This window comes from Thermobia domestica, chromosome 16, assembly GCF_964235325.1.
Source record: "Thermobia domestica chromosome 16, izTheDome1.hap1.1, whole genome shotgun sequence".
Lineage (NCBI taxonomy): Eukaryota > Metazoa > Arthropoda > Insecta > Zygentoma > Lepismatidae > Thermobia > Thermobia domestica.
In genome coordinates, this window is record NC_137469.1 from 119,516,728 (window position 1) to 119,538,535 (window position 21,808).

General features: G+C 33.3%; 1 protein-coding gene across 6 annotated transcripts in view; it reads right to left on the reverse strand.

Annotated features, from left to right (window-relative positions):
* The window catches only part of LOC145672801 (uncharacterized), a 330,978-nt gene that overhangs the window by 113,171 nt on the left and 195,999 nt on the right, over positions 1 to 21,808 (reverse strand). Inside the window, exon 1 of one of the 6 annotated variants that reach the window (XM_081741960.1) lies at positions 2,538 to 3,210. The exons of the other annotated variants lie outside the window; for them this stretch is intronic. Within the exon in view, the coding sequence (XP_081598086.1) occupies positions 2,538 to 2,750 (213 nt within the window). The 5' untranslated portion in view covers positions 2,751 to 3,210. Of the gene's footprint in view, positions 1 to 2,537; positions 3,211 to 21,808 lie in introns of those variants that run through there. 6 annotated transcript variants of the gene reach the window in all.

A 21,808-nucleotide genomic window follows, 5' to 3' on the forward strand; every position in this document is an offset into this window, starting at 1 on the left:
ATCGAGATGCGGATTTTTGCAATCGATGTAGCATCCCAAGAATATGTTCCATCTCCTGTGTTAACCCTCTATTAAAACCGAAAGTAGTTCAAATTAGCCATTTCTTGTTTCAGCCTTTATCGTCATAGAACGAAAACGGTAACACATAGCGAAAAGATGCTTTTTGCAAAGGATTCAATGCCTCAAAGCAACATACCATAACTATCTGCAACACTCTACCAAAACCGGAAATGGTTGAAACTTACTAGTACTTCCGGATTCAATTCGGATTTCGATTAAACAAAAATTGTAAGAGATGCTGAGGTGCGGTTCCTTGCAATCGATTCAGCTTCCCAAGAATGTGTTCCATCCCCTCCAATAAACTTCTATGCAAACTGGAAATGCTTCAAATTAACAATTTCCAGTTTCAATAGACTCCTGTTTATCGCCATAGAACCGAAACAGTAATAGATGGTGACAAATGGTTTTCTGCAACATATACAGCGTCTCAAAAGTACATACCATCACAATTTGCAGAACTCTGCCAATACGAGAAGTGGTTGAAATTTACTAGTATTTTGGTTTCAAATCTGATTTCAATAGAGCAAAAACTGTAAGAGATATCGAAAAGCGGTTTTTTGCAATCGATTCTGCGTCCCAAGAGAATATTCTATCTTCTCCCTTAACCCCTTAATCAAACTGGAAGTGATTCAAATTAACAAATTCCAGTTTCAATATTTAATGCTACAGAGCAATGGTTTTTGATATTGATTCAGCATCCGAGGAACATATCCTATCTTTGATCTTATTACTCTATTGCAACCAATCGTTATAGAGATACTACTTCTAAGTTTGAGTATTGAATTCACATAGTTTGGAAGCCTACTGAAGTTTCATACTATGAAACGAAACTCTTATTATTCATGTTACTTGTACCGAGTTAAGATGCAACTTTAAAACTTTCAATTACGTTTTAGAAAAGCATACAATTGTTACGTTTTTTGGATATTATTTCATTTCTTTCTTTAAGTACAACTTGCCTTTTCAACATCATGGTTATATTAGACATGAAATGCAAGTCAACCTGGGATTGGAATCACACGTATTCCCAAAGAGGCTCTGTCGTATGTGCAACATGTGCATTTGCACGGGGTAGCAAAAATCTGGTATAAAGCACACCAAATTGAAATATATTTAAAATATTTAAATAGACTATATTTGTAGTTCAAATTTAATTTTTGACAAAGATACTGTAACTTTATATATGTTCTTCCCGACGCAATTCTTCTTGTTAATAGTTTATTGGTATTATTTTATTATTCGGTGAACTTTGTATCTTCAATTAACGTTACTAAACTTACGATGGGGCAACGTACTTAATTAAAATTGTGGTGTTTACGTCGTGTTCTTTCTAGGGAAAGAGGAGTGGCAAATGATACTATTGCACGGGGGCAATAAATTGTCTAGGACCGGCCCTGGTATTGCCAACTCGAACTCCAGTCTCCCGCAGGTACGGTAATTTGTATTGAAATAAAAAGGTATAACTAGTAAAACAAAACTAATAGCATCTGCTGATCTAGTGGCTAGCAAACATACCTTTGCTGTATGAGATCCCAGGATTGATTCCCACTGGGAGAGCATCGACACACTACAGCAGTTTAGATCCCACTTTAACACTGGCGCAAATCCCAGGGGAATGAGGGGGACATGTCCCCTCCAATCTTGGAACTGGGGGGACTGTCCTCCCAATAATCCAATTTGAAATGTGCTTTTTGGGGAAAAAAATGTAATGATTTATGTCTGATTGCCACAAAGGAAAGTGAGATGAAATTGATGTCCCCCAGAATAAGCCTCAAATCTGTCCACCTCCCAATGTTGAAGACAACTTTGCTCCCTGATCCTCCACAGGGTTGTTTTTCAACTTCACAATTATTTTGAGCATCGCTTAGCAAAAAAAAAAAAAAAAAAAAAATGTTGAAGACAGATTTGCGCCTGAATTTTAAACTATAGATTTTGCCCTATAAAGCTTAGCTATTAATAAAGGAAGTAAATAAAAATCAATTAGAATTAACATTAAACAAGAACTTCTAGGAATTCCTGTGCTATGAGGTCATACTTAAAGTTAGTTTGTTGAACGTATAGGTCTCTTTTCAGAGACGTGAACCTATCATCTAAGGTGGAATCCGAATGATTAATGTATTCAATGTCCTTCCACGAAATCGAAGTCAGGGTCATGTGCAACACAAGCGCGTGCGTTCGCTAACCATTAGATTAAGGATAGCCACATTTTTTCGAAAAATACATTTTCAAAAAAGTTTTTTTTTTTGAAAACAGAAAAACGAAATTTTTTCGAAAACCAATTTCTTTTTACGTTTTAGAAAAAAACGTAAAATGAAAAATCGAACAGTAAAATTTCCAAAAATCGAAAAACATTTTTTTCGAAAAAGGCCATGCCTACATTTAGACCAGCAGGGAGGATCATATTAAAAGTGTTCTTAACCACCGATAAAACACATCATAATAGAGTTCAGAGCAACGCCCTCAACTAAACAGCTTACCTCCACATCTTGATTCGAAGAAGAACGGCTACCAAATCTACTGAATACTGTACTTCTTACAGAACCTTCACTCTCGAACAATTTATCTTCGGAGGATGACTTTCCAACATCTTTCTTCAGACGAAAACTGCCCAACATACGTCGAAAGAACGGCATTTTTGGACATACAAACACTACACTTCCAGCGAAGAAAATAATGGACGAAAATATCATAAAATTCACTTTTTCTTGATTTCACATAATGACACAAACACACGCACACTGGGTGAAGAAACAAATAAAGATTGACAGAAAACAATATTTAAGTTATGTCAAAAGTAAATAAATCGTTCTGACAACTGAGCGAAAACATTTTCCAACAGCCGACGAAAATGTAATATAAAGTTCTCGAGTTTCCACGGAGTTCACTAACGAAAAACTTTTTATCTAGATAGAAGAAAAAAATAAATCACATTATCAATGATGTGCCGAGCTTTTTTTTGTGAGGTACTCTCAAAACGTAACAAAATAAATACTAACACAAAAACCTTAATAATATTTTTTTTCTCTCTCTTTCTTTCTTTCAGCGTTATTCCACCACCATTTCCCATGAGACCCCGACGTGCTGGCTGCTTAAATAACACTTCTCACAGTGTATATAACGTAGAAGAAAACATACAGAAAACAAAACGTTCAAATGTGTTAAAGGGCCTGAAAACCTGTAGTAAGAAAAGCACGAAGCTCCGACACGCACTCCACGACATAACTACACACAGACACAAAAAAGGAGTCGAAAACAGCGACATGCAATTGTAATCTGTTTAACTGGCGTAATAGCTCTAAGGTTTAAAGTTTTTTTTTTTTCCTCCTTCCTTGTAAAACTCAAATTGTGGTGTCATTTACAAACTTGTTTCTCTCAAGAGAAAATAATGTTAGCATTCTTTCTTCTTAGAACAATACGAAGAAATAATACAATATATAAAAATTATTAGGTCTATCTAACCTTTATACAGCAGTAAGCCCAAACTATTATTTGCCCCTCCTTTTTTTTTATCTCACAAGTGCAAAATCTAATGTTCATTACAAAAATCTAGGTGGAAAAAGTTGAGAATGCTCCAAGAGCATTGCCAGGATGAAGTTTTTTTTAAATATATTTTTTCTCGTTAACTTCTACAGGCTTTATACCAATTCTTCAATGTACTTTATTATTATACTCATTAAACAATTCTTGTAATTTTATCTATCTAATTATAATTTCCTTGAGTACTAAATTTTTTCCACGTGTTTTGTTAGAGAGTTCTGTTAAAACGTTCTATGATGTGTTGTTTTAGGAAGACACATGCTCAAAATTGAAAAATTCACAAAAATATTATCTCTCGATGACTTACGGTTCCCGAGATAGACCCTATAGCTCCTTAAATCTCCCGAAAACAGAACTTTTTTGGCCAATATGTCGGAAATGGTGGCCAGTTGGCCAATGGTCATCGGTTACTATTTGCTACCAAAATGTTTACCATCTTCTTAGGTTTTGATCAACATCAATATGATCTCTCTATGACTTACAGTTCCCTGCCTAGATACGGCTCCTTAAATCTCCCGAAATTGGAACTTTTTTTGGCCAATATCTCGGGAAAGGTAAAAATTCCATCACTTCTTTCAGATAGTTTTTGATGGTCTATCGAATGGAGGGCTCAAAATTAAACAATTCGCAAAGAACAGACACACACATACACATACATACATAGAGTATTCAGTAACGAACTTTTTAAGTTCGTTGACTAATACCGGTATTGGCTTTCCTATTTGCGGGGAAAATTCAACTTTCATTAATTTTAGCAAATCTTTAGCATAAGTACACATTGAACTCTTATACAGAGTCGTTTTCAGTGTTGTACTAAGAGCTTGACTAAAAAGTAACACTCACTTCCGTAGTTAAAAACACATTAGTGGAGTTAACATCTATCTATATAGAAAAGGGCCAGCTACGACCTTTCAGCAGGGTTGTCCAAACATGTTAGAAAAAATGAGGACAAAAAATAATAAATCCTTCTAATTTTGATTTGTCTTAATTTGTTTGGACAATTCTCCAGGAAAGTCATGGTTGCCTTTATCGATATAAACCGTTGTTAACTCCACTAATTTGTTTCTAACTACGAAAGTGTGTATCACGTGTTAGTCAAGCTTTTAACAGAATGCTAAAAATGACTGCAACCGGCCGTGCGATTTTACTTAACGTTTTAACCCATGGCCGTAGTCAGAACAATAACACGGAGGGAAGGGCCGACATTTTTTTGAAGGGGCTAACTTGAAAAAAAAAAATGAAATGAAATCTTTAAGTTTTACGTCCCACGATTATGCCGCCTAGGCTAAAAGAAACGAGTGATGATGAGAAATGAATAAAATGGTGGAATGAAGAAAGTGGGAGGAAACAAGAGAACCCCGAGAAAGCCCACGCACACGGTGTTTGTCCACCACAAGGTTCACTTGGCGCGAGCTGGAATAGAACCCAGGACCCCATGCACCAGAGGTGAACGTTCTACCACTGAGCCACGCGGCCCCCAGAGGCTAACTTGAGTTCACCTTACATTCAACCATACATATTAACAAACAACTGAAAGTTCTAGGGGTGTTTCAAGGGAGCTGAGCTCCCCTGGCGACCTCCTAGTCACAGGCTTGGTTTAACTTCAAATTAATGTTAAATAGATTGGTTCAATGTATCTTTCCTTCAGTCTCGTTCTCAATAGAAATTAGGGACATCGGCAACCTCAACACTATCGGCAAAGGCAAGACATTATCAATATGTCGAGATGATAGGGAAAGTTAATCAGAAAATTTAGTATTTTAATGTTACTCATTAACTCCATTCAATCTCAACCCTCAAGCAGGCCTAATTGGTAAGTCTCTTATACGTAAATTCATCAAGATTTTATTTTATTTTTTTTAAATTATCGTGAAGTCCACACATACAGCCAGGCACAGATTCAGGATTTGGTCAGTAGGGAATACACACACATTCATTTGCCATTTCTGTCAATTTTAAAGCACAAACAAGTGTCATCCCTAGCAGCACACTCGGGAAGCCCTATGTAGCTACGGTCGGCATGGTTCGGAATTGCAAAATAATAAAATAATAGCAATAATAAATAAATAAACAAAATAGATAAGTTCATTGGCCTAACACAGCTGGCCGTCATTTATCCAACAATTTCGATCTCGCACTACAAATTATGATTTTGCTTCTTTCGTACAAGTTACATTGGCAATTGAGTTGATTGACAAATGCTTGTCAAAGAAACGTAGAGCCAACGTAGGTAATTAGGCTGGTTGGCAAATTCTCGGCAAAGGAATGGAGAGACAATATTGGCAATTGAGTTGGTTGAAAAATTCTCGGTGAGCAAATTCAACATTGGAATTTGGGTAGTCTAATATTTGTGCTCCTAGGGATTTCATCCAGTGAAAATGTAGATGATATGTGAAGGAAATACAATCCCTATACCTATCCCTTAGATTCGTGTCTAAATCAAAATGTAACTTTTGTTGCTCTAAATATATCTTACGCATGAGAGAATCTCGCTTCGCATGTATAATTAATTATATCTAACTTTCAGAACAAATCTGAAACGTAACTCCAATTTCCTGAATCCATACATGTATGGGGAAGCAACAAATGGAAAATTTAATATTTATTTCAAAAATCACTGGAACAAAATAATAAAACTTGCAAAAGCAATTCGTGTTACAGAAAATGTGTTAAACTAAAACAGAACAAAGCCGAACAACAGAAAAAATCAAGATATGCAGTCACGGAATTCTTTAGTGTAATCACGTAAACGTTTGTTAAAATGATGCATTCTTTTCTTAGTCATGGAAATGTCATTCAACATATGTTTTGCAACACGAAATCAATCGCTTCGGGTTCGAAGAAAGTACTGTGAGCATTTCTTATATTTTAGATGTATCTTAACTCATTATTGGTACACGAAATGCATATTCTATATATATATATATATATATATATATATATATATATATATATATATATATATATATATATATATATATATATATATATATATATATATAATTCACATAAACGGAGACTGATTACACGCAAATGTGAATAGTTCAATAAACTTTTAGACATGAACGTATATGTCAATATAAGGGCTTGTTTACTTATTATTATGCATAAAGACAATATTCTTATGCAAGTTAGGGTTTAATAGGTACTAATTTTAAATTAACATTGTTTTTTAACAAAATCCTAGACTTTCACTTGGAAAATTGTTATTCATATTGTGGTTCGCGCATCATTTGTGTTTTTAAATGACATCATACTTATATGTCACGATCGGTAAATTTGGAGACTTTTCTCAAAGCTTGTTCAACAAATAAATCCTTTGTTTTAATTTGGACGCCTCTATTGGGGCCTCTGGTTAAGGCACCTGCACTACAAGTATCTCGAACAAAAAGAAACTACATATCTTTTTCTATATACATATGCCAAGATTCACTGAAATATGGTTAATACATATGACGGTAAAAATAAATATTTTTCGAGCCACATACAAATCAAATGCAAAAGTTTGAAATTAAGCTCCTGCTCGTTCTCTTAATTACATTAGGTTCGTAACCCATACTTCATTGCCTTTAGAATCAATGAAGATTTTGAATGTCATCATACACATGTGGCACGAGTCGATAAATTTTGAAGAAATTCGAAGAATTTTTTTTCGGATTTTCTAAAATTACGTTTGAGCACCCCTATTTTAGGGCTCTAGATTCAGGTAACTGCACAGAAGGTACCTCAAAAACATAAAACATGATGTATTAAAACATGATCTAGGCTATTATGTGTTTACAAAGTTTTCATGAAGTACGGTTGAAGATTTAAAAAAACGTTTGAATCAAGGACAATTTTTTTTCCAGATATTACGACTTGCAGAGAGAGAGAGAGAGAGAGAGAGAGAGAGAGAGAGCTTTCCATATGTAAACGGTAGCATGTGATATTCCGAGTAAGCCCTGACTTAGGGTGTAGAATATCCAGAATATACAGAGGGGATCTGAACAATGGAAAGGCAAATTGTATCCAAGTCAACCTTCAATTCTTTGAGAACATTGTCCAAATAAAATGTATCTCAAGATAAGAAATATTTGGTATTGTATGAAAATTGGCGCGGGAGATCCAGGTTCGATACCCAGTGGTAGCTCATATTCGAATCCCACGTTAAGATTTAGATCTACGTCTTACACCTTCGGTGCTTAACGAAACGCTACACTTCAAGTCAACAAATCAATTAACGAATGAAAATTTCCTAAGTTCATTAGTCTTTTGTTGCGTCCTATACTTATAATAAAGTTTTGCTAAAATCAGGGGAGGATGATTTTTTTCTCGCTTGCGTTAAACCAAATTATAACTTTACAACATTCAAAATTTTATCTCATACAAACCACAGTTATAAAGGATTTCGCTACACTACAAGAAAAACTCCTTACGAATCGATTAAATCCATCTTACAAGTTACAATAAAGGGAAAATGCTGAAACGGGGAAGTTACTCCACCTAAAGTTCTGGTTTATCTTTGTTTTCTCATCCTTAAATTTAACCTGATAAGTTGTATCCAAGAAAAACAAATCCACCCACTTTACTCCTACGTTTTTTACTTTCATATTACATCTTCTGTTGCTCAGGGCAAAATCAATCTACATATTTTATAATTGTAAGAGTCTTCAAGAAAATATTCTGACAGCCAGAAGCGGCATTCAAAATACCTTATGTATATATATATATATATATCATTATGACACACACCAATCCGTCCTTCTTCGCCGTGCTTTGGTTATGAATATTAAATGAACCAATATTAAAAGACTTTTCTCTCCCCTGGACACATTTATTCCCCAAAAGATGTTCCTTTAAGAGTTTGTTTTTTCTTTCTTCAAATAATATTCTTGCTTTAGGTGAAGAGTTATCGAAGCCAAAAATTTTACAACGCAGTTTAATGGCAAATGCTGCTGTACCTTTTAGCGGTATTGGGCAAGTACACATCTGAGTTTTCTATTGTTTGAGGAAAATAGCAACCTATTTTTGAAGAGATTCTATGGAGTACTTTCTGCTCAAAATTTGCTGTACCCCACTGTTTGTATCCCAAAGCTATTTTTACTATGCACAAACTATTCTCCATCCTAAGTACGTATGAATTGGGAGTAATTCATTTAAAACATGAAATCTTTCAGTTTAACATTCCATGATTAAACCCTTTATGGGTAAGGGAGACGAGTGATTAAGACAAGTGAATAATATTGGAAGAATTAATGGAATGAGAATGTGAGAGGAAACGGATGTGCCCGAGAAAATCCACGGGGCACGATGTTGTCCACCACAAAGTTAAGTGGTCGGGAATCAAACCAGGGACTCAACACACTAGAGGTAAGCACTCTACCAATGAGCAACCGTACACCTTAAGAGAATAATGTCCGTTATGAACAGATAACTAACATGTAAGATGGGGAAAAAAGAAGACTGTCCAGCAGCAGTAGGGGTCTACATATATATTTTTCCACATTGTGCAAAAAAGATCTGTCCGTACATGGCAATTGTCCTTAAGGGAGGTTTCACTGTGTTACTTTATCTAGGATTGTACGATATGTGAATTTGGATACTGACAATCAATACCCAAACTTCATCAAAATATTCTTTTAAAATGTCGTAATCGAAATATCGCACACATCTAACCGTAAGTGTACATACATCGGGACAAACAGACGGACATACTTCAAAAATGACCTTTTTGATAAGTAGGTATCGTGATAACGTGTGAATTCGTCGAAATTTCGAATTAAAATATTTCACGATTACCACAGTTTCTTGTATCACCGTTCGAAAGTTTGAAAGGATCCAGCAAGCTAGCAAAAATGCTGTTTAATTATTGAATCACTGAGAAATTAAACTATGTATTTGGTTATTGTATAGGATACCACTAACCATAACTATGTTTTTATAAAGGATATAAAAAAATAACGAAATATTTTATCATCGACGATATTGACATGTCGAAAAATATCAAAATAGGTGTATGGATTTGTAAAATTTTCGATATCAATATCAATTTTCGATAATATACTGAAATATCACACAGCCAAACATCAATAATGGGAAGACGAGAACTAGACTAAAGTGAATTCCCTCTTTTACATCGCCTTTCCTCGATGTACTTACTTTTTGCAATATATTTTTAAAAAGTATCGTACTTTCAAGTCCAACCAACATCTTTAAGATTACAACAAAACTCTACAAAAGTACCGTACTTAAAAGGTTAGAAAAAAAAGGAAAAACACAACTTCCATGAGTATTCGGTTAAAATTAGTTGTATCTGGATACAAATTACATCTGGAAATTACTAAGCACGCAATGGGAAATTATACACTTAAGTCTAAACTATTTGGAAAATGCCATTTCAAACTAATAATTAAGAATGCATTCCCACAGTGTGGTCAGTATAATTTAACGTTAACTGAAAAGCGATCTTGCCAACAGTAGCTTTTCTTGATAACTCACAGACTAAAGAATGCCCCCTGATGTAATCCAGCGAAAATAATGATTAACAAATATGGAATAAAAACTTGTTTGGTAGCATATCTTCCAGTTGTACACACATGAAGAAGAAGAAGAAAAAACCTAACTGCAGTTTTATAATCTCTGAAAACTGAAGTAGATTCACATGTATTTCTACATTTTATTGAAGGAAAGACATGTAGAGCGAGTAGTTATATAATTTTCACAAGACTATCTAGGTTTTTGCGTCACGTAGGATGATACTTAAACGTTGTTCATGGGATCTAAATCAGAATGGCTTCCCATGTAGAGTGTAACCAGAGTTGATATCAACAGCTATAGAACAATATATTTCAGAAGACTTAACACATTTAGTACACACGTAACTTGCTTTATGCATGCGTTAAACAATAAGATCATCGGTGGAAGGAAAAGGGATCCAATTGTCTAAATCTCAATAGCAAAATAACAATTTCAAAATCTGCTAAGCTGAAACGCTACAAAATTCCACCTATACATGCAAAAAAAAAAAAAAAAAATCCCATTTTGCATCTGAATTTCCCACATTATACAATGTTAATAATTATAGTAATGAATATAGAAATGAAACTATGTATGACATGTGTTACTGTTTCAATTTCAGCGTGAATTATCAATAAATTTACATCTACATTTATAAAATAGTTTGTGAATAACTATTTTCCTTAGTCGGAACAAGTGACTCCACTGATGCGAATGATACTACAAAAGCTTTGTTATCCATACATTTCTTGTGCAAAGTTTGGAATTAAATTGTTTCTAGTTTGTTAGTTTGCTTTCTTTCTTTCATTCATTGGTTCATTCTTTTGTTTTCTTCTTTCTTTAAATACCAGAGCACAAATTTCGTTTTTCTGCTACTTAATTTTTAGGAATCACATATGATTAAGTCACTCCTCAGCACTAGCATGGACTTTGCCAATAACAAAGCAAAGACTTCAGACTGAAAGTTGACGATTAATTATGTCTATTTCACGCTCGTAGAGAATCTTATTGAAGTGGATAATACATACATTGAAAGTCCCATATATGCATCAATTTCGACAAAAAGAAAATATTCCTTTATCGTATTTCGAATAATTAGTGTAAAAAAAAATTTAAAAACCATGAAATGGGATTTTTTCCACGGATGGGCATCACTGGGCAACAGTCGATGAATTGCCTCTTCCACTAATTACGAATGTAAAAAAAAATATCAATATTTGTCTCGTCAAAACATGTTAAATTGTTCCTAGATTTAAAATGTGTTTGAGTGAATTCAAGAAGTCTCTCCGCAGCTGATTATAGCACAGTACCAGGAATTTCACACGTACCGTATTTGTCGCGCAATATAACTCTCCTTTGAGACATTGTGTATTCGACATTACTATAACCTACACATTCAAAGTAATTTAATGTCTAATTCTCGTACTACGATCATGATATGATGAATTTCGAATTAATACAAACAAAATTACAAAGAATTTAAAATTCGACATTTTTAAAAGCCTTTATTTTGTAAAACTGCTTGGATAAGTATATCATCCAATTACATCCATGATTTTCAATAGATGCGAAGAATACAATGCCGTTTACATCAATTTCATATCTCAAACCGTTCTGGAGATATGGAAAAAACTGCTAAAGTTTGCAACATTGCTTAAAATTATGTAATTACACATACCAAAAAGTATTGTCATAATATTATAGAAGCGACGTAAAAGGAAAATTATTTTGAAAAGTTACCATAAATACGCCATTTTAAGTAATATATCAAATTTGATATTTTTCTCATGTCTCCCGAATGGTTTCAGATATCAAACTGCTGTAAACGGCATTATGGTCTTTGTGTGTATTAAAAACCATGTACGTAATTCAGTACGATGCCTATCTAAGATCCTTCGGGAAAAAGTCAAATTTTCAATTCATCGTAACTTTGTTTTTACTTGTTCGAAATACGTCATATGATGACCGTAATATTTGACGTTAAGGCACTTTGAATCCGCATTGTCCTTCCCCATCTCACTTACGTTATTACTGTTACCGACCCTTTCAAAATTTGATTTTTTAAAAAATGCTTATGATACTGTAGCGTCCTTAGCTTGCAACGTTGCATTACAAGTGTGATATTATAAATTTTCGTTTTACATGTAGAGTAATACGTTTCGAAGTATGTAACAACTTGACGTACAGCCATTTGGAAACATGTATAACTTTATGTTAAGTTGGCAACGCTGGTAACTTTATGGTACACGGAGTATGTCAAGTAATGTATTCTTGCCGATACTTGCATGGTGTAGAATTTCAGCGTTTCTTGTTTAATATTTTACAAGTTTCAAGGACGTATTATGATAAATGGTCCACCTTGATATTATATTATATATATGGTGTATCATCGTTAGAAGATAAACATCAATAGATACAGCTGCTCGTAAACAGTGTAATTTTAAATATACAATAAATAAGTAAATAAATAATATGTTCTGTTCAAGGAGAATAAAAACTATATTTAAATATACAATAAATAAATAACCAATTTGTTCAAGGAGAATAAAAACTATATTTAAATATACAATAAATAAATAACCAATTTGTTCAAGGAGAATAAAACTATATTTAAATATTTTGTACAATAAATAAATAAACAATTGTTCAAGTAGAATAAAAACTATATTTAAATATACAATATATAAATAAACAATTTGTTCAAGAAGAATAAAAACTATATTTAAATATACAATAAATAAATAATCTGTTCAAGGAGAATAAAAACTATATTTAAATATACAATAAATAAATAAATAAAAAAGTCCAAGGAGAATAAAAACTATATTTAAATATACAATAAATAAATTACCAATTTGTTCAAGGAGAATAAAGCTATATTTAAATATTTTATACAATAAATAAATAATCTGTTCAAGCAGAATTAAAACTATATTTAAATATACAATAAATAAATAAACAATCTGTTCAATGAGAATAAAACTATATTTACATATACAATAAATAAATAGATAAATAAACAATCTGCTCAAGGAGAATAAAACCTATCACTATTGGCAACGAAAGACGTATTTTGGCAATTTTTTTTTTTTCAGAAATGTGTCCTGTATTTGAGAATTTATCCTCAAGTATGTTATTGTGACTAGCGTAATGAGATCCATCGGTATGTTTAATGTTTTGATGTTTTCTCCGCATTCGTAAATTAAAAAATAAATAAATAAATTTAAGTTCTTACAACAGCCAGTTATAGTTAAAGCACTCAACATTCATTCAGAGCACTAATTATATATATATATAATCTGTCCCTTTATTATTTTTATTATATTGATAATAATAATAATCTTCAGGCACTATTTTAGAAATTCGTTCCTTTTCTTTGGTTGCCAATTATTCTTGGCAGAAAGGAAGATAAATTTGGGAGATAAAAAGAGAGGGCTTAAAATAGGAAGACTGAACAAAGATGCGAAAAATTCCGATTAACTACGTACCCAGGCAGTTCCATTTAATAGCTGTGAGTGACAGGCCCTCAAGGATGATTTTTATCGACAAATTACGAGCATCAGTCCCTTAATTACCATTAAGAATATCTCGTGACAATAAGAGGCCATTTTAATCAATTAAACCAACCCCATGTCAACTTTAAAAGTTTAAAAAAAAATCTTAAGGAGTCAACTGTTCAACATCAACGATAATTGAGCCCACAATCGCATTATACCGGTGTATATATATATATATATATATATATATATATATATATATATTTGTGTGTGTGTGTGTGTGTGTGTGTGTTACTACACCGTAAGACGTTATCTGAGCAAGACAAACTGGTTATCAGACAATAGGCTTACTTCACAGGCTTACTTCACACAGGCTTAATCCTATATCTAAGACAAAAATCAGCAATGCTTATTTGATATGTACTTCAATGATTAATTTCGGAGCATCTTTACATACAACTGGCATTTCAATAATTAAATATTCGAATTCCTCTCCTCTGTACAGGGCTAAACTGTGATTATAATCCCTTCCCATTATAGTTAAATTTATCTTTTATTTGTGTCTGTCTTCTTCCACAATGAACTCTACAATTATTGTTATTTAAAGAATATATCAGACAGAATGAAAAAAAAAAATACAATTATGTCGACCACATTCTTAAAATTATTTTGATAAACTCTTGGAGGAAATTTCTCATTTACATAATATACAACGGACTACCGTTAATTTGAACTTGGATAATTGGAATTATTGAATAATACGAACAAAAATTCATTTCTCTTGAAAACTATATTGAAAACAATGATTTTAAAAAAATCATGAGAAAAATCGAATCTCTTGTTTGAATGATCTGAACTAATTACAGTACAAGAACTTTTAATGCTGGACAGCAAACAGAAGAATAAAGTATGAACTGGTTTTCAGTTAGCCAGAAGCAGTCATAGGGTCTGCTTATAAGTGTGAGTGTAATGTCCCGTAGTTTAGTCCTAAGATTTTTCAGTCATATAACACCGAATCTCTGGCAAATCTAATTGACTGTGTTGCTAATTTTAATGCTAGCGTAATACGAAGAGAACTACGATTAACATTTTGGCCGCCAAGAATATTTATATGGATATCATCCATTATGTTTATAATGCCAATAATAGAAAACCTGAAAATTCTGGTATGTTAGGATTTTTCTTAATGTATTACTAGCCAATATTCCCATGTGTTAAATCGAGCGATATTTAGGCGTTCCTTCTTTAGCGTTTTTCATACAGAGTTTGTCTGCAATTTGGGAAAATACAGTCCTTGGCGAAATTTCAACACCTCGTACGGGAATCTTACTGAGCGTGATCTATTCTTTTCTGCCATGCTAGGTATTGTATCCTATAACGGTGATGCATGTATTTAATTATTTTAAATGAAAAGTCCAAATACCAAATATTGTGTCACTAATTTTAAAGGATTTCGAGTAGGGTTAATGCCAGTCCCGTTTTTGCCAGAATAGATCCGATTTCGGAGAAAATGTTTTCCGTCCCGACGTCTGTCGTGATTTTAAAATGTACCGATTATCATGTTCATTGATAAAGTTCGTTACTTATTATAATTATTATTAGATTTCCAAACTATGTTATGCATAAGTGTCAGAAGTACTATAGAACGGATTTGTCCGTCGTCCGTTTGTCGACAGATATCAGTGCAAAAAGAATAAGAGATACTGAGATGTAGCTTTTTGCAATCGATTCAACGTCGCAAAAGATGGATTCCTTCTATCCCTTTTGTTAATTCTCTATTCAAATTGAAAGTAATTCAAACTACCCATTTTGAGTTTCAACCTGTATCGCAATAGAACAAAAATGGTAACAGATAACTCTTTCTTTGCGCAAAAGATTCATCGTCCCAAGGCAATGTATACTCAAGTCCAAAATTATTGTCGCATGTCTATAAATATGTTGTAGGAATATAATTTGACAACTAAAAAGTGGAAGTGAAAACAACACAAGTGTTACTTTTTAATGAAGGGGCGGAGCCTAATTAAAAGTTGATCTCCGGAGAGGTGATCAACTTCCAAACAGCCAGAAGGAGTGGAAGTCTGATGAATACAGAGTTATTGTGTCGAAACTGTTACGTGATTGTGTGTTTTGTTACATATTATCACATAGCCTTGCTCAGTGTATTGTTGTGTTTTAGTACAATTTTAGGCTGGATCTTATTAACTGATCTATTTACAGAATTACTCTTGCTAATGTCATAATGAAGAGCTTAATGAGGATCAGTGACGTATTTAGGATTTTTTTCGGGGGGGTTATGCACAACACGTAAATAAGTACTTATATTTTTCCTTTAGGGTACCGACAAATTTTAATAAAGTTGTGCATATGACGAATTTATTTCGGGGGTGGTGGCTTGATCCCGATAGCCACCCTCCCTAAATACGCGCCACTGATGAGGATATATTTCGATATCAGTTTCGTCTCAGTAAGTGGCATGGTTCTCGTACGGCATCAATTTTTAGATTTACATATTAATTGATTCTGGTATAATTCTGTTAAAACATTAATAATATTGTAGAATTGATAAAATTATTATTAACTTGTCGTATTCTTCTGTATATAATTTTTAACTATGATATCACATCATTATTTAGCACTCACTCATTCATTCATTCATTCATAAATGGAAACCAATTATGGTAAAAAAAAATAATAACTGTCATATTGAACATAATGAAAGGAACTGAGGTGGGGAAAAACTAACCCTGTGAAGGATAAGTTATTCATCTACCACAAGTTCGTGTGACTTGGAATCGTATCATTGTATCAAAGGTAAGTTTCTATCACAAGAGAACAAAAGAGATTGCACTATGGGCAGGAGCGCTAATAGGATACGCGGGCCTTATGTATCTATTAGTCAGGTTATTAGTTAGTTCAGCGTTTCTCAAAGTGTGGTCCGCGAACCACAAGTTGTCCTCTTAAACAACATTAGTCTTAAAAAAAAAAAAAAAAGGACATGCAAATTATTACACATTGTAGTTGAAAGTGTCAAGCAGGTACAAATTGTACATACAATTTAGGAAGGCTGAGATTATACAAATTTTAATAACTTGTATAGAGATTTATTATATTATAATATTCTTGATAGCTTTCAATTCTATTTTTAAAAGCTTTCAATTAAAAAAAAAAACACGAATGTGTATTATATTCTATTATTACAATATAGAACTAAGGAAATTTTAATTAATACTATCAGGGGTAAAAATGGATCTGAAAAGATAAGGATACGGATGATGTCATGCTGTCCCCCGTGCCTATCTTTGCCCATCGTAATTTTTATGAAATGGAGAGACACCATGGATAATTCTTTGAAGTGGGGGAACGAACGTCCTCCCATGTTTCCTTCACTTTTACCCCTGAATACTATTTTGATAATGTAAGTGTGCTAGTGTAATAGTATACCTATATGCTCAAAACATTTTCTTTAATGATAAATTTGCTTTCGAATAGGACAAAAATGGGTCATCCATAGAATGTTCTGAATAAATCGTTATCTCCTACTTGAAAGTTTGATATATCCTGCGAGTTTAACGTTCTTTTCGTGGGTACAGGAGACACTTATCTACTACATATTAATGGAGGATCCCAACCACAAGAATTCTTATGAGGAATCGAACCTGGGTCCTCCACTGTTAGATACTAGTTAAGGATTATACAACTAAAATTATCCGCACAAAATGATGCTGATCTCTCGACTCTATTTTGTTTTTGTAACTTTCTAGTAGAGATGCAAAAAAGCCGGCTTTTTTGAATCGATGGTTTTTTGCACATAAAAAGCCGGCTTTTTTGGGAAAAAAACGAGAATTTTGGAAATTTTGGCTTTTTTCATTTTCATGATTTTTCTATCTAAATAGCTTTCTTATAGTACATTCTATACTTAGATAAGAATTCCATGACCTAAATGCCATATTTCGCTCTAAAATTCACCATCAAGATGGATGGAGCACATGTTTTACGAATTAAAGCTAACATGAAGAATGTAGTATTTGAGGGCAATTTTAGAAGCTATTTAACTTTATTTTAACTTTCGAGTTATCGACTTTTTTTTTCTTCTCTAGATAATTTTAGTTTGTCATCCGTGTTTCATTTCTAAGAGGTTAGTACTCTAGCTTCTAGCGCAAAAGTTAAACTTACGTTTTTCTATATATCCGTCAAAGCGTACGTCTTAACTATATATAAAACTACATGAGCTGACATAAATTATTGAGCACTTCCTGTAGGGTAACAATGAATAAATTTGGCATGATTGTAGCTTTCAGGAACTAACCCACAAGAAAATTACCAAAAGTGAATATTTTTAATTTTTAGGGGGTCTAAAGAGGGGATGAAACATTTCCTCATGTTATTGAAATGGGCCTTGTTTTTGGATCTATAATCTCATGTTTTAGGTACTTAGAATTGGAATAAAAACTTGAAATTTGGTATGCTTGTACGTTTTCGTTAACACTACCTAAGTAAATCAGTAAAAATAAAAAAAAAAGTTCCAACTTTAAAACGGTTTTATAGGGAACTGAAAAATCTTTCCCATGTTATTTATATGGGACACCTTTTACACCCCCAAATTATTGAGCACTTCCTGTAGAGTTACAATGATTAAATTTGACATAATTGGAGCTTTTCGGGACAAACCCATAGGAAAATTCCCAACAGTCAATATTTTTAATTTTTAGGGGCTCTAAAGAGGGGATGAAGAATTTCCCCATGTTATTTAAATGGGACTTTTTTTTTTTTTTTTTACCTATAATCTCATGTTTTAGGTACTTAGAATTGGAATTAAAATTTGAAATTCGGTATGCTTGTACGTTTTCGTTAGCGTTATCAAAATGAATCATTAGAAATAAAAATTTCGTAGAGTGGTTTAATGGGGAAGTGAAACATTTTTCACATGATATTTATATGGAACGTTTTCTACACCCCAAAATGTTTAGGTACTTCCGGCAGGATTAGAATGATGAAATTTGGCATGATTTTAGCCTTCCGGGACTAACCCACAGTAAAATTGCCAAAAGTTAATATTTTTAACTTTTTATTGGTCTAAAGGGGATGAAAAAATTCCCATGCTATTTAAATGGGCGTTTTCTTGGGATACAAAATCTTATCTTTTAGATAGTTGAAGATAGGAAAAGAAACAATAGAATTGGGGGTTCAAAAGGTGGGAGGTCGTAGGCCGAGTAAACTCGGGAGTCTGGGGGCGGAGCCCCCAGCTAGCCAAAGGCTAGTTTTTCAATATATCCTTTAAACCGTACTTCCACATTTCTGTTACACCAGTACTGTAGCTGTGCAATGATTTAGCAATAATTTTCCGGAAACAACCTTGAATACCAATTTATACAAATAATCAGTAGCGGATTTAGAAAAGTACTTTGGGAGGGGTTTCTGTGATTGTTTCGTTTTCAAAAAAGTCCTAATTTAATTTAGGGGTGCTTGAAGTTTATGAGTACAGGCATAACTAATATTACGTTTCGTTTATATGTTTAGCAATAATCTTCCGGATACAACCTTGAAGATCATTTTATACTGAGAATTAGTGGCGGATTTAGAAAATTATTTTGGGAGGGTTTTTCCTTATTAATGTTTAGTTTTTCTAAACATTCGTAATTTTTATTTGACGGGAGCTTAAAGTTTATCAGTAAAGACATAACTAATAGATATTTAGTTTATTTTAGACATTCCGTAACTTTGGGGAACAGGCTTCGGTCCGAAAGACCGCCCCCCTAACCTTCGCAAAACCGTCACTGCTGGTAATTAGTAATAATAACGATTTAAAAACAATAAGAAAGTAAGTCGACCAACTCACAGTACACGCACTATCTCTACATTCACAGATGGAATGAAGAAAAACTTTGTCAGAATGGTCGAATGCTTGGTTGAATCCCGGACTTCCCGATAGAGGCGCAAAAGCTAACCACGCAGTCATGTTTGTTGTGCAGTTGTATTTAGCTTAACTTAAATATAATGTAGTCCTTTTTTTTTGGGGGGGGGGTCCGTAATGATATGTGGAATCCCTCTTGTTAAAAATTCAGAAAACTTGAGGATTGGGTAAACCGTAATGGTGATTATATAAAACTTAACTGTAGAATGTCAAGAATATACAGAACCCAAAGCTCTAGATGTGCAGCCTTTAAGTGTATCATATAAATCTTTCTCTTGTGTTTTATTTTAATTTTATTTTGTTTCAAAAAGAGGGTATGGAATATTTTGAAGTATTTTTCTTAAAGAAGTGCTTACATTTAGGGTTGGCTGGTTTACACTAGCTGTTTTTTTTTTTTTTTTAATAACTGGTTTAAACCAAAAAAATAAAAAGAACGAAAAATGCGAATCGTGTGAACTTCATGGTGAGATTTTCACATATCAAACCATCTGCATTAGTTTTATTTCCTTTTGACCTTTTAATCAAGGTGTCCCATGTTCAATTCTCGGTCGAACCACAACCCTTCTTTCATGCTTAAACCAAGTAGCGGTTCGGATGTCACTTTAAGCAAAAGTCTTCTCTTTGATAACTTTGGTATTACGTAAGGATGTTAAGCCTAAACATACGAAATGAAGCCAAGGTTGCTTAAATATATTGATAAAAATTGGCAAAATTTATCGATTGCCTAAGTAGCTTCCAACATTAGCTTGGATTGGCCTTTCAATGATATCTGCATACTAAGTTTGTAATTTAATACCTCAGTTTTAAATTTTGCATGCAAAGCAATAACAGGATTTTCTCGTTATTGTTTTACATTTAAAATAATGACGGGATTTTCCCCAATGGCTAGGGTGAGAGTTTCTCAATTTAAGAAATTTACTGACCGGGCTTCTTTAAGCTTATGGGGCCTCTTCCAGCATAACCCCGTTGTTGCATAATAACCAAGGCGAAACAAACTTATTTCTGTGAATATGTAATCTAAGTACATAAAGCAAAATATCTAAATCAAAAAAACCTGGTTTAAACTTCTCCCCCCCAAAAAAAACAACGGTTTTTTGGCATTTTCAAAAACAATCATGGTTCTTGCCAACCCTGCTTACTTTTGTATACAGGAGGTTAAAAAATTCTTATTATATACATTGGTTAATCCTTTGGGATTCATAATGTAAATATGTTGAAGAAAAATTGTTTGAAATATCTTTTCGAAATTCATTGTTTATTTTCGAGGTTTTATATTATTATCGGCATCAACCACCAATTAAATGACTTTTTGTGTTATAAAGAAACGAAACAAAGTCTGCTTTATCAATTTAAAGCAGAATTTTGAAAAAAGCCCAAAATTTCCCAAGCAAAAAAGCAAAGCAGAAAAAAACCGAGTTTTTTTTCCAAAACAGCCGGTTTTTTTCCGAGCCCTTGCATCTCTACTTTCTAGTGAATTGTGTTTAACACGTAAATGATATTCTTCGAAGCGAGATACGACGCCACGTAATGTGAAGTAGCCTTAATGAATGAGGGCTCTAGCAACCGCATTAACAGCACGAATATACATGGTACGGAACGATTAGACCAAATTCATTGGAGGAAATTATTATATTACAGTACCTGAGTAACAAGCTTCCTATAGAGAATCTGCAATTAATTGTTAGCTTGATGTTGCTAACTGGAGAATATTCATGCTGCCGAAGGCACAATTGAATTAGCGAAGACAATGCGAAATCAAACAGTTGTTGACGAGAGCAATGCATAAATTCAACTGTCAAAAATACCGGTACACCTTTTGTTCTCTCACAATTGAATACTAATGAAATGTAATTACTTATCTCTCCTGCAATTCACATATTCATATTCTCAGTGTTGTAGAAGTACATGCCATGAATGAAATTAAATTATTGTAGGTAAAGAATGATAATATTTGGAAATTATCTTCAACAACTAATCTCAAGTTTCGTATTTCTAATTTCTTAATCATGGAAATTTCTAGCAAAAGCTGATAACGCAAATTCTCTCATTTGCATGTATAACCACATGCTAGGCGGAAACGTGATTGCGATACGAAGCAATGTGAAAACCATATTGATCTACACCAAAAGACAGCATGCCTTGTCAGATGATAGTCTAAAAAAAATATAAATACAAAACTGTGAATGTACGTCCAAATCCCAACGGTTTGAAGACCGCGTCAAATAAAACTAAAACAAATAACAAACAAGATACGTATTCTGAATAAATATGTAGTTTTAGACATTCAAAGCCCAGATATCCATTAGAA